This window comes from Jatropha curcas, chromosome 2 (genome assembly GCF_041381405.1).
Source record: "Jatropha curcas cultivar XTBG-Jc1 chromosome 2, XTBG_Jcur_1.0, whole genome shotgun sequence".
Classification (NCBI taxonomy): Eukaryota; Viridiplantae; Streptophyta; class Magnoliopsida; order Malpighiales; family Euphorbiaceae; genus Jatropha; species Jatropha curcas.
Window position 1 is genome coordinate 30,926,335 of NC_143152.1, and position 12,824 is coordinate 30,939,158.

The 12,824-nt window shown below is 34.6% G+C and overlaps 2 protein-coding genes across 5 annotated transcripts; both read left to right on the forward strand.

Annotated features, from left to right (window-relative positions):
- The first annotated feature begins 157 nt into the window (after nt 1-157).
- Nucleotides 158-6,952, forward strand: SUVR4 (SET-domain containing protein lysine methyltransferase family protein). 3 transcript variants are annotated; one of them, XM_089718157.1, is made up of 10 exons: nt 162-395; nt 1,368-1,675; nt 1,884-2,138; nt 2,253-2,358; nt 3,259-4,184; nt 4,902-5,167; nt 5,575-5,641; nt 5,784-5,834; nt 6,319-6,413; nt 6,495-6,952. In XM_089718157.1, exons 2-9 carry the CDS (start codon nt 1,499-1,501, stop codon nt 6,409-6,411), a joined length of 1,941 nt encoding a protein of 646 aa, XP_089574283.1. In that variant the 5' UTR covers nt 162-395; nt 1,368-1,498; the 3' UTR covers nt 6,412-6,413; nt 6,495-6,952. The 3 variants fall into 3 exon arrangements, 2 of the variants coding, with proteins under 2 accessions (XP_089574283.1, XP_089574282.1); XM_089718156.1 differs by having other exon boundaries at nt 163-395; nt 6,319-6,407; XR_016319652.1 differs by lacking the exon at nt 6,495-6,952 and having other exon boundaries at nt 158-395; nt 5,607-5,641; nt 6,319-6,407.
- A 1,146-nt stretch (nt 6,953-8,098) lies between these two features.
- Nucleotides 8,099-12,739, forward strand: LOC105647757 (Homeodomain-like superfamily protein). 2 transcript variants are annotated; one of them, XM_012233972.4, is made up of 8 exons: nt 8,099-8,306; nt 9,226-9,863; nt 10,238-10,427; nt 10,518-10,594; nt 10,701-10,740; nt 10,994-11,051; nt 11,421-11,490; nt 12,041-12,739. In XM_012233972.4, exons 2-8 carry the CDS (start codon nt 9,282-9,284, stop codon nt 12,410-12,412), a joined length of 1,389 nt encoding a protein of 462 aa, XP_012089362.1. In that variant the 5' UTR covers nt 8,099-8,306; nt 9,226-9,281; the 3' UTR covers nt 12,413-12,739. The 2 variants fall into 2 exon arrangements, with proteins under 2 accessions (XP_012089362.1, XP_012089363.1); XM_012233973.4 differs by having other exon boundaries at nt 9,254-9,863.
- The last annotated feature ends 85 nt before the right edge of the window (nt 12,740-12,824 follow it).

The following is a 12,824-nucleotide window of genomic DNA, read 5'->3' on the forward strand; positions in this document are numbered from 1 at the left end:
AAAAGAAAGAAATAATAAAAAATGTTAATATCCTCTTTTTTTTTTTAGATTTTCATACTATGAATGAGCAATGATTGGTGCAAAGAGAACGAATACTTAATAGTATCTCTATCTTCTGGGGTATTTACACGTTTGCCCCCCGCATGCGCCGCCTCTTTTTTTAGACATTCCGTCGCCAACCCATACTCTTCCTTCTTCTGTTCTAATCCCAAGGTCATAGAAACCCTGCAACTTCCACGGCAATATATATATATATATATTTTGGAAAAAAAATTTATATTACATTATTTATTTATTATTCTAGTTCCATCCGTCCTATATAAAGGCCCTCCATTGTCATCAGAGTGATTCTTTTCCCCTCATACTGAACAAAACAACGATTCGAATCTCACCGAGTAATAATTCCTTTTCCTTCATTTTCTCAGATATCGCAGATTTTTCTTTTTCTGTTTGGCTGCTAGGAAACTTTGAAGGGATGAATAACACCGTGTTAATGTTATTACTAGAGTTGGAGTTTAACATTTCATTATATATTATTATTATTTGTATGAATAAAATAAATATTTGACCGTCAGGCCAAAAGTAGTTGTACTTTTTGTTTGGCGATTTTTTTTTCTCTGCACATTCTCGGTAATCAAACAGAATATTTATTATTGAGATTTTCTATTTTCCCCGACGTATTTTTTTTTCCCCAAAGTGTTGGACTTTTTAGTCTGTTCGGTAACAAAGAAAAGTACACTTCGATCACGACTATTGCATTGTTCATTTTGCGTGCATTTTTTCAGTAACAAAACTGCAACTGAACTCTGTTTGTTTATTGACAGTAAACAAAGTATTTGCATTAAAATATTTTGTTAGTTGAAGTGTTGGATCAGATTTTCAAAATATATTCATAAATCTGATAGTTCGATAGTTGCCTTCTCCATTAAAAATATTTCCTTTATCTTTTGATAATAGCTGCTTCGTTTCTTTTAATTGCTTGCTGAGAGGTTCAATAAGATGTGGTAACTCCTTTAGTGAAGGCATGCATTTTTCATCTTCTTACCATGTCATCTTCAATAAGATGTGTCTTGCAGAGTGATTAATTGTTTTTATTCTTATGCAATTGATGTGGTTGAGTGTTTGTTGAAGGTGCATCTGTTTAAAATTGAGATATGTTATCACTTTTTTATAGTTGTTTTTGTACTTGGTATATGACTTGAGTTTCTTTTCCTTCTTTCAATTATAGTTGGTTAATCTTACTATGCAGAGGATAATCAAAGAATTTTTCCAGAATGATTCCAACCATATTTGTTTCTTGACTTTCTCTGTATTAGTTATTTGCTTGGATATTCCCCAAAAGATTGACTGCGTTTCAAATTTTATAGGGCATAAAAGTTGCTCTCCCAGGCCTTGCTAATGCAGGTTACCTCTTAACATACAATAGCATGTAATAGAATGATCATTCTACTTATGGGTACTTATAAAAAAACTTAAGAGGTGTTTCTTATCTTAAATAATGAAGGAGAGAGTTCGCAACGCCTTTAAGGCAACAAGAGCTCTAGATATTTCTGACGAAGAAGTGAAGCCAGTGCTGAAGGGTCTATTGAAGGTGTATGATAAGAACTGGGAACTTATAGAAGCAGAAGACTATCGGGCACTCATAGATGCAATTTTTGAGTTTAGGGAAAATAAGGTGCTTCGATCAATATTCTGATGCATGTCTACAATATCCTGTCTTTATATATAAATTAATTATCTTTCAATCATCCATCAATTCTCTCGGGCCTTGGAAGATGGAATTTATGACAACAGTGACTTTTGTGCAGTTCAAATTCCTAATAATAAAGGAAAAATCTTTTTTTGTTTTCTTTAATGGATTTTTTATTGCCTTCTCTGAATAGGAAATTGAGGATAAGAAAGAAAATCTTGACAAAGATAATGCATGTGAAAGACCTTCTAAGAGACTGCATTTTGAAGAGCAAGAAGATCAGTCTTCTTCTACAGCAGGTAATCTGAGCCAAATCATATCTGTAAAAGTAGAGGGTGGCCTATCAACGACTATTCTGAAACCAAGAACAAGGGAGTCCTCTCAACTATGCTCTGAAGCTGGAAGGCATAAGAGAATTGAATTGAGTTCTGTTTTTCCTCAGAGACAGGTAAGTCTGAGAGAGAGGGATCCTAATTCTGACAGATTCATTTTTTAGGAGGGCACTATGCCCTGCGTATTCTAAACAACAAATTGTTAAATGTGGCTTGTCTTGTTGTACCAGGGGAAAATTGTTCCCAGTGATTATCATGGCAGAGATCATTTTAAAGGCAGAATTGAAGAAATCAAATCAGATGATTTTGCAGAACCCTCTACAGTTCTACACATAGGTACTGGTTTGGAGTCATATGATTGCAGAACATATTTATGCATATGAATTATTTTAGAGGAGTTGTGTTGAATGCTGTAACCTAGCCAGATATTACATGTACTGTTCTTTTTTTTTTTTTTTTTTTTTTTTTCCGGTTGCTTGAGCTCTCTCAAGCTTGCCATTGGGTGACTTAAGCCATCAATCTTTTTTTTGAAGGGACAAATGTCTATATATGGATTGTTCTTGTTATTCTGAATTTGGATTGTTAACCATTGGAACATGCTCGTCAGACTTTTTTTTTTAAGTGTTGCAGGTCTTATTTATTCGAACATACTATTCCTGTTTAATTTATATGCTGTCTGTTTTCAATTGCTGTTTTGATTTTTTTTTTTTTTCTGACTTTCTAGTGCCTTGTTTAGATAACTACTTATATTTGAGGGTTCTTCAATACTGGTTTGGAGTCATATGATTGCAGAACATGTTTATGCATATGAATTATTTTAGAGGAGTTTGTTGAATGCTGTAACCTAGCCAGATATTACATGTACTGTTTTTTTTTTTTTTTTTTTCCGGTTCCTTGAGCTCTCTCTCAAGCTTGCCATTGGGTGATTTAAGCCATCAATTTTTTTTTTAAGGGACAAATGTCTATACATGGATTCTTGTTATTCTGAATTTGGACTGTTAACAGTTGGAACATGCTCGTCAGACTTATTTTTTGAAGTGTTGCAGGTCTTATTTATTCGAACATCCTATTCCTGTTGAATTTATATGCTGTCTGTTGTCAATTGCTGTTTTGATTTTTTTTTTTTTTCTGACTTTCTAGTGCCTTGTTTAGATAGTCTACTTATATTTGAGGGTTTTTCAACTGGTAACAAAGCATTGAGTTGCTTGACATCTCAGTATGATGCTTCATGTTCAGGATCCACTGAAAGTACACTGTGCGAGAGCAACTTTGCAATTGCTTCATCAACTCTGCAACAAGTGAAAATATTGCTGAATTGTGATTTTGCAGTTCAACAATCAAATTTTCAAGTTCCAGAAATTAATGCAGTTCTGAAAACTTTGGAGGATAGATATCTAAGGATGCACAAACTTGTCTCACCGCAGTTTTCTGTGATGAAGTTATTGAAAGACTTCTGTGATTTGTACTTGGAACTAGGTACTGTTTCCTCCAATTGGCCAGTTGCAGATAACTCTCCTGTAGTCAGGAAAGTGGGCGATCCCTTTCATAGTGTAGGGTCAAACAGGAAGGCAAGTTCTGATCAGGCCTTGAAAGGGAAGGCTTCAAAACCCTGCAGGTTTTCAAATTTCCATAATTTGGTAAATGTGCAGCAGGGGACAACTGCTATTGATGTGAAGAAATCCATCAAAAAGTTAAATGACATAACGAAAGGTTCAGAAAATGTCCAGATTTCATTGATAGCTGAAGTAGGGAATGACGATATTCCAAAGTTTACTTACATGCCACAGAATATTATTTATCAGAATGCTTGCATGCAAATATCACTTGCTCGGATTGCAGATGAAGATTGCTGTTCAGGTTGTTCAGGAGATTGTCTGTCGCATCAACTGCCGTGTGCATGTGCTCGTGAAACTAGGGGAGAGTTCGCTTATACTCAACAAGGCCTGCTAACACAAGAGTTTTTAAGAGAGAGTGTTTCAACGAAACGAGACCCTCATATAAAAAATTTTGTGTTTTGCCAAGAATATTGTCCATTGGAGAGATACAAAAAATGCAAGGGTCACTTGGTTAGAAAGTTTATTAAAGAGTGTTGGATGAAATGTGGATGTGACATGAACTGTGGAAATCGAATAATACAACGGGGTATTACCTGCAACTTGCAGGTACACATTTTAAAATCTTTAACAATGGTTCTGATAGCATCAAGCTTTCCCGTTATCTATGTGCTCATTAATCTGGTGTTACAATTTAGGAAGCAACTTCAAGTAAGAATAACTTTGAAATGATTTTACAGAATTATGCGTTAATTTTTGAATGACTTATACCCTGTATGAAGTTCAATGATTCTCCGAGGTTAGTAGCGTCCAGACAAATATTCCAATACCCCCTCCCCCACCTTAAATAAAAGAAGAGGTGTGAGAGGTGGGTATGAGATTTAATATGAAGTCTTCAACATTGAGGAAAAAGTTTTCTTTCTACTACCTATATAGATAGATTTATGGATGTATCTCCCTTTCTGCTTGTGTTTGTTTATGCATAATATATTCAGTTAATCAACACATCCAGAAGAGGGCATGATCACTTATATACTTACTGGTAGAATTCTATGCTGGAAAGGAATTCACACAGCCATTATTTGGTTGCCTTCTCACACGTATATTTAGTTCATGCAATTTTTTGGAACTTCTATAGAATGTACACAATCTTGATATTGTCCTCCATGAAAAGTACTTGCTTCCTGCTATCATATTAAGGCTAGTTGGCTTTCACTTTTTATTGTGGTTTGTTTTTCTTTGTGTTTCTAGCTGAATGTTTTAACTTATAAGATTGGTTTTTGTTAGCATTTTTTCGATTTCTCTAAATGATATTTTATGCCCCAGGTATTTTTGACTCATGAAGATAAAGGCTGGGGTGTAAGAACGCTTAACGACTTGCCTGAAGGAACCTTTGTGTGTGAATATGTTGGGGAAATATTGACGAACACTGAATTATATGATAGGAACATGCAGAATAGTGGCAGTGACAGGCATACATATCCAGTTACACTTGATGCGGACTGGGGTTCAGAAAGAGTCCTAAGGGATGATGAAGCACTTTGTTTGGATGCAACTTTCAGTGGAAATGTTGCAAGGTTTATTAATCATAGGTGACACTCTTAGCTTCACATGCTACTTGCTATAAATTGAATTTTGCTCGCCTATTATGTTTTCACATTACCTACTGTTGTGTTTATGTTCTTTCTATATCTTTAGTGCTAAATGTCTTGACAGACACTGTTCTGCACTTTCCTTTTCACATAAGAAATAAGCACCTGTAAATGATTATGCAACTAAGTTTGCTCAATCCAAACAGCAATAGAATAGAGAAGATCAAGTTTTGCAATAAAGTAGACAAGATTAACTGGTATAACTTTCATTTTTCAATTTTGACGTTGAGTGAGGCCTTTAACATTGATTTTGTGTTGCATTGTCTTCAATCACTGCACGTTGCCTCTCACATTTTCCCTTTTAGTTATTCTCTGTCATTATCAGCGTTTGACCTCACCTTTTACAGATGTAATGATGCAAACTTGATTGATATTCCAGTCCAGGTGGAGACACCTGACCGGCACTATTATCATGTAAGTAGTATCTCTTTCTGGCTTTATTTTCACATGTCTTGATGCCTATGTTAGTTTTTTAGCTTAAAGAGGGAGCAAGTTGCACACCAACCCTGTTCTCTAAGTGTATTTTTTAAGAGCTTGCTTGTGATCCTTAATGCAGCTTGCCTTTTTCACTACAAGAGAAGTGCGTGCATTTGAAGAACTGACTTGGGTAAGTGAGATTTAGTACCGTTTGAAATCTGTATACATCTTGAAATCTGATGGAGATGCCTGTTCTATAATTTTTTCTCAGTTCCATTTTTCTAAGCAAAGATTGACATGAGAGTAAAAGCTGGAAGGCTGTGTTCGACACAACTTTTTATGTAGCTTTTAGCATTTTGACTAGTCAAACGCTAAACACTGTCTTTTATAGTATTTGGTAACATAACGTTTGAACTAGCTTCTAGAGATGATAGCGTTTTATTGACTCATATAATATTTAGTTTTTAGCATTTTGCAAAGAACTACTAAAACAACTAACAGATAAACGCTACTAAAACAACTAATATCTATCAAAACAACTAATTTTGCCTCTGAACAGACCTGAATGTATGATATACATTTGAAAATGGTTTGATTTTGTTAGAAATGAAAACACTGCAGTCGAAATTTTGTAGAAAATTTATGATAATTTCCAAGAAATAAATTGTTTGCAGGATTATGGGATTGACTTCGATGATCATGATCATCCAATAAAGGCATTTCAATGTTGTTGTGGAAGTGCTTCTTGCCGAGATCTGAAAGGGTAAAGGTTGGAACTATTTAGTTTAATTGCAAGTGAATAGAAGCAGAGATTCTAATTTAGTTCTTTTATATACTCCTCTTATTCCAGGCGCAGAAGTTCAACTGCGGAAAGATGACAATCAATCAATTGGAGAAATTAAATTATTTGAAGAATGCCATGACCTTTGATACTGAACAGATTAATTAATCAAACTAAAATTTTTTGGTTTGCATGTGTGTGTCCATGGTCATACATGGAGTGGTATTCAGGTAAAGTCAGACGGTATTCAAGTAAAGTCTTTCCAACAATTTTCAAGCTACTGATTTTGCACGGCGAAGACACTAATCTCTTGATTAATTTGGAGAGACAAATTTTGCTTAGAGAACAAGTTTTACATGGTCTTTTTAAATTTTAATTTTTTTTGTTATATTCAGTACTCAAATTTTTTGACACTCTACACGAATTGTTGGCAATATATTTTGCTGGTTCAAGCATTGTGCGTGCTTGGATTGCTAAATCGTTGTTTTAACTTTTCACATATAAATTGACTCAGTGGGCTTCAGCAATGACATCGAACTTATGAAGTGACAGATTACATAAAAACAAGTTAGACAAAACATATGGATTCCTTTTCAATGTCACGACATATTCCACTATAAAAGAGCAACAGCATTTATTCTTTTTCATACAAGAAATATGTCGACATTTCAACTAACCATAAATTTTTGCGTTTTTATTTTATCATTTATAATTATTAAGGCCAATTAATATGTTTTTTATTTTTTGAAAGGCAATTAATATGTTTATAAACATTGTCTTTTTTTTTTTTCCCCCCTATACACTGGCATTATTGTCTAATTGTATATAAGAAATATTCCTTGTTTAAAATTGAATCAGTATATTTTGTTATATATAGTTGTACTCACGTCAATGGACATGTGGGGATGTAGCTCAAACGGTAGAGCGCTTGCTTTGCATGCGAGCATCTCCAATTCTATGTATTTTTAGTTCTATTTCTATTAATATGGCTTTTATTTTAATTATATTCTATTTTTCTATCAACATCAATTCCTTCCTAGGAAATCTTAAATGATTGTTTGTATTATCCAATCATTTGAAGTTTCAATGCAGAAGTGGATTTCAGATTTAAAATTGGACATTGCACTCCCATACTCTTTCTTTCTTTTTTTTTTTTTTTTTTTTTTTTTGAGCTTCAAATTGTAATTTCTAGAGTTTTGTTTGAAATGGATAATATCAAATGAGACATTTTATTTATTCGAAAAACTTAATTCAAATTTCATAATACTATCATTAAACAAGTTAAACCCTCTTTTGTTCCGTCACACTTTTGGTAACTCTTGGTAATAAGCATTTTTTAAATTATTATTATTATTATTATTTTGGTTAGAAGTAACCCAACAAGAATTTTGTTTTGACCAAGTTTCATATAAACTTACGAACTCGAAAAAGCAAAAGCCAAGTGGACTTGATGAAAAATGCAAAGTACCAAAAGAAACCACTACTTTTTTTGGGCCCCACTCCTCTCCCATTCTTCTTCCATTTCTATTTCTATAGCAGCCCTTCACAATCTTCCACATCAACACCAATCACCACCGCAAAAAATTTTAACCAAAAAGAAATCAACGGCTAATGATTAATTAGTATATTAATTTTATAATTTTGTTAAATAGTACAAAAGACATTTCCTAGCTAGCAATGATAGCGAGACAGATAAAAGCCAAATACGTATTCCCTCGGGAGGCAGTGAGAGAAAGAGAGCATTCGTGAGATTGCTGAATTCAAGAAGACAAAAGCCATATCGTCTGTCAATATTCCTCCTTTTCATTGCGTTTTTAGCCTCCAGAAGATTGGGTTCTTATCCAATCGCCACCTTTGTTGATACCCACATCTCTATTTTAGGTAAGATTTTTTCTTTACTCATTTTTTGAGTTTCTGAGTTCAGATTTTCAAGTCTGTATTTTTTTTTTTCTCAATTTTTTGATTGGTTTAAGCCATTTTAGCTTTCATCCCTTTTCCCTCTTGTGCTTCCTGTAGTGGATTTGAGTTGTTTATTTGATTGCCAATTGGGGTTTAGCTGTTTCTGCTATACAATAACTTAATTTTCTATCCTGTGTTGTAGAGTGGCTTTGGTTGTTTTCATCAATAAATTGAGAGTGTCACACCTTGTGGGTTGTGTCTTTTATATGTTTCTTTCATGAATTGAGTAGGAAATCAATGGCTAGAGTTGGTATGGGATGGTGAATGTTGAAATTGCGGTTTTGATAAGAAATTTTTAGTCATGATAATTAAGATTTGAGTTTCCAATAGTGATCTTATAAGCTCAATTTATCGCTTTCTTTTGCCTAAATGCATTAATTTTAGTGATTGTCTTTGAGGAATTTACTTGATGGTAGTACGGATTGTGTACCCGTTTTATGTTTTTGCAATCATTCTAACTGGTATTTTTGGATGCTTTATATTCTGATTGATTTTGTCTCTGGTATTTTTGTCTCCTCTAGACATTTAATACGCATGTATAACCTGACGAATGTTCTAAACTTTTGAGACAACTGTTTCATTCTCAATTTTATTTACTGGAGGCATTCAGTGTGTATGTCATTATAATCCACTTTGCTTTTCCATTTCCTAGCTAATAGTGGATATTAATTGTGGAAATTAAAATTGGACTTTTGGTGTTCCAAGCATTTTCTTTTCAATTAGCAGCTTCCTTGAGTAGAATCATTTTCTCTGTTTTGGACTGTTCTTTTTTTTTTTGTCACTCATGCTGCGGTTCAAATTTTCACCCTTGCTGACACTGTTTTTGATTCTCTGCTTACAGCAATAATTACTATGTTGTGCTTGCTCAGGGATCATGTGCAAAGCAGCTGACTAGCAATGTCAGCATCTTTTCCAGTTCTTCCTACCCCTCTCGAAGAGAAATACCCTAAATTACCTGATTCTTTTCAAGTTTCTTCAGAAAGAGAACTGACAAAAGGTCCAGTATCCCAACAGGCATCTTCACTGGGTCCTAATATTGGGACAACTGGGCACTTGTCTTCATCATCTTTGAGATTTCTCAATCAAGTTCATTCTTCTTTCTCTTCACCACGCAGAGTGCAGTCTCAGAATTATCCATTCATTGCTAAGTCATCAAGTGACGGAGGACCTTTGTTAGGGGCACCAACCGGTTCTTCCCATTCAGACGTGCAACCCACAGCACTAATGACTGATCCTGAAGAAAATAACAATATGTCCTGGTCTATAGATCCTCTTCATGACTTGCTTGATTTTCCAGAAAATATCCCTGTCCAGAATGGGCAAGTGGAAAGTAATATTGGTGTAATTTCATCTGAGGACATTTCTAAGAAGGCAGATTGGCAGGATTGGGCAGATCAGTTGATCTCTGTTGATGATGATCTGGAACCAAATTGGAGTGAAATTCTTAATGATGCTAATGCTACAGATGCCAAACAAAAGGTTGAGTCCTTTGTCTAATATTGTTTTAGTGCATACATTTTCAGTATGTGGAGCATAAATCTCATTCCAACGACTTCCATGGTGTTCCATGTTTATTTAGTGAAATTCCCCTCCCTCCTTCTCCCATCTCTCTCTATTTGAAAGTAAGAAAAAAAAGATTTTCTATATGTATTCTATGAAGTGTTTGGCAAACTATGTAGTTTATGTTTGTTAGTAGTTATGCTGCTACTACTCGAATTTTCTGCTTTCGGTAAAACAATTAGATTATTTCATTTACTTTAGTATTGGCTGATGAACAAACTGAACCAACTCCTCAAGCTTCTAAAAATCTTCTTTTAGTTCTCACTTTTCTTTAATTGTAACTGATGTACCAGGTGCTGAAATCACCTTCTGGAATCTCAGTGCAACCCCAAATACATCAGCATCAAGTGGTATCCAGTGGAGAAACATATACTGCTGCTAACCCAACATCTGCTGCACCTGCAGCAAAAACCCGGATGCGTTGGACACCTGAACTTCATGATGCTTTTGTAGAAGCTGTCAACAAGCTTGGTGGTAGTGAACGTATGTAGTTCTCCTGGTTATACTTTACTATCTAGAAATCTTAGGGCCATGAAAATTCTTGTCATGTTGACTTAGATTCTTAAACTACAGGAGCTACTCCAAAGGGTGTCTTAAAGCTCATGAATGTTGAGGGCTTGACCATCTACCATGTTAAAAGCCACTTGCAGGTATGCAAATTTTCTTTGGTCTTCAACACTTGACAATTTATTTTGTTTCCTGTCAGAAGCTAGTTGTAACTGTTATTAATTTAGCTTTTTGCTTTTCAAATTTCAGAAGTACAGAACGGCAAGATATAAACCAGAGTCATCTGAAGGTAACTATTCCTATCTCCTTTTCTTCTTTCTGACATGAGACTTGCTAGCCTCCCAATATTAGTCCAAAGTATTTCACCTTGACGTTTCTTTGCTATTTTTGCGTTCCATATGTTTTTATTTTGAAGCGTTGTGGAATGATGTAATGCATTACTTCATAGTGTTCCTTCTTCCTAAATATACTTCTTCTTTTAAATGAACAAGTTGTGTTTAACATGCAATTATTTGAAGTTCATTATTATCTTCATTTTTCAGGATCTTCAGAGAAAAAGTTGAATCCTATTGATGAAATGAAATCTCTTGACTTGAAAACGTAAGTTATTTCAAATCGACCAAGAATTTCAGGGTGTACTCATCCCCTGTTTTTAGTTAAAGCACTTGCTGATATTTCACTAAATAATGTTGTGGTACTGGACGTTCAACTATATGCCTGCAATTTATAGCTATAGATTTTACTGCCAGTATTTTTTTTCTTGACCATCTTGCAAAATTAGTTTTTTTCTCAAGCCATTCTTTTTCCATAGTGGTTTCTACCATTTATTTGAGAATGATGTATGGCAGTATGGGGCTATGTGTTTGGGCTTCATATGTCATAATAGTTACTCTACATATTCTTTTTGTATTTATCTTGTGCAAGAATGAAACATTGGGCTGATTTTATGCTGAACTTTGGTCAAAATAGGAGCATGGGGATCACTGAAGCATTGCGATTGCAAATGGAGGTTCAGAAGCGACTCCATGAACAGCTTGAGGTATGCTGTTGGTATTTGATGAGCTTCAATTTCTCTCTTCAGTTTGGAAGTGCGTGAACAATTAAGTAATTAAGGCTATAATTCAAGAATAGACGACTGTTTCTTCTTTTTCATTTATGCTAACATTTGGATTTTTATTTCTTGCTTTTTGGAAACCTTCATAATATTGAGTTAAGCCTTCTAGTCTGTAAGTGTGTATCAAATCATGAAAAATGTGGTTCTTTTTTGTTCTTCCTTGGCAACTGAATTTGTTAATAAACTTTACTTCACCTTAAAGTTTTTGATTTGAAAGAAATTTCACTGCTTTGATGGTTTCTTTCTATGTGGAGGAATTGCTATTACCGAAATTGTGGTTATTTTCTTATGAGCTGGATTAGATTATTAGGATAATATAGATTAACGTTCAGGATTATGCTTTACAAATGCCCAGTCTTAGTGTTATCTCAATGATAATTGGCAAAACTATGATGCATATGCAATAATGCTTGCATGATTTCTATGATTACAGTTTTGTCATATTTGCTGGTATTGATTTTCTTTATCCTGACAGATTCAGAGAAATTTACAATTGAGAATTGAGGAACAAGGGAGGTATCTTCAAATGATGTTTGAAAAACAAAGAAAGATGGAGGAAGAAAAATCCAAGGATTCTTCCTCTTCCCCTGTGGATGACCCTTCTCTGCCACAGTCAAATTTAGTGCAACAACCTGGAAATAATAAATCAGAAGTCTCTCAGCAGGATAATGCCAAAACAGGGTTTGATGGAAACGATGCTGGCTCTGCACTGGAAGAAAGTTTCCAAAGTGTAAGCAAAAAGCAAAAGGTCCAGGAAAACAAAACTTGTAAGGGTTTTGACCCAGAAGACAATGAGTGTAGTCCAGCATCTGCAAAGCGACCGAGAACGGATGAAACAGAGTTGTAATCAAGTGGCTGCTTTTTATACCCCTTGAAATTTTGTTGGACCTGATCATGATGTAGCGAGCTAGAAATAGATAATAGGGCTGTGTGCCTTATGATGAAGCGTAATTATTGGGAACAGGGGAATATTGGCACTCAGGAGCTCTTTTTCTTGCTGTCTAGCTAAGAATCAACGGATCCAAAGGAATTTTTTGACTCGACCTTTCCTATTTTCCAGGATTGAACTTACATTAGGAAACTGATATTACTGTACATGCTTGTGCAATGTTGATTATTAGAAGAAAATAAATTGCAAATTCAATCAAATAATATGCTTCAAGTGAGAAATTAACTACTGTTTTGCAGATCACTCTTCGTTGGTCGATAAACTGCATAATTACCATTTGAAAAAACTACCATTCGTTTAATTGATGTAA

Excerpts from the sequence above, each read along its gene's own strand:
- SUVR4 (XM_089718156.1), top strand. The coding sequence starts at position 1,499 with ATGAAGGAGAGAGTTCGCAACGCCTTTAAGGCAACAAGAGCTCTAGAT. Across the intron at positions 2,359-3,258 it reads CTCTACAGTTCTACACATAG|GATCCACTGAAAGTACACTG; the intron begins GTACTGGTTTGG and ends CTTCATGTTCAG. Across the intron at positions 5,835-6,318 it reads CATTTGAAGAACTGACTTGG|GATTATGGGATTGACTTCGA; the intron begins GTAAGTGAGATT and ends AATTGTTTGCAG.
- LOC105647757 (XM_012233972.4), top strand. The coding sequence starts at position 9,282 with ATGTCAGCATCTTTTCCAGTTCTTCCTACCCCTCTCGAAGAGAAATAC. Across the intron at positions 9,864-10,237 it reads CTACAGATGCCAAACAAAAG|GTGCTGAAATCACCTTCTGG; the intron begins GTTGAGTCCTTT and ends CTGATGTACCAG. Across the intron at positions 10,595-10,700 it reads ATGTTAAAAGCCACTTGCAG|AAGTACAGAACGGCAAGATA; the intron begins GTATGCAAATTT and ends TTCAAATTTCAG.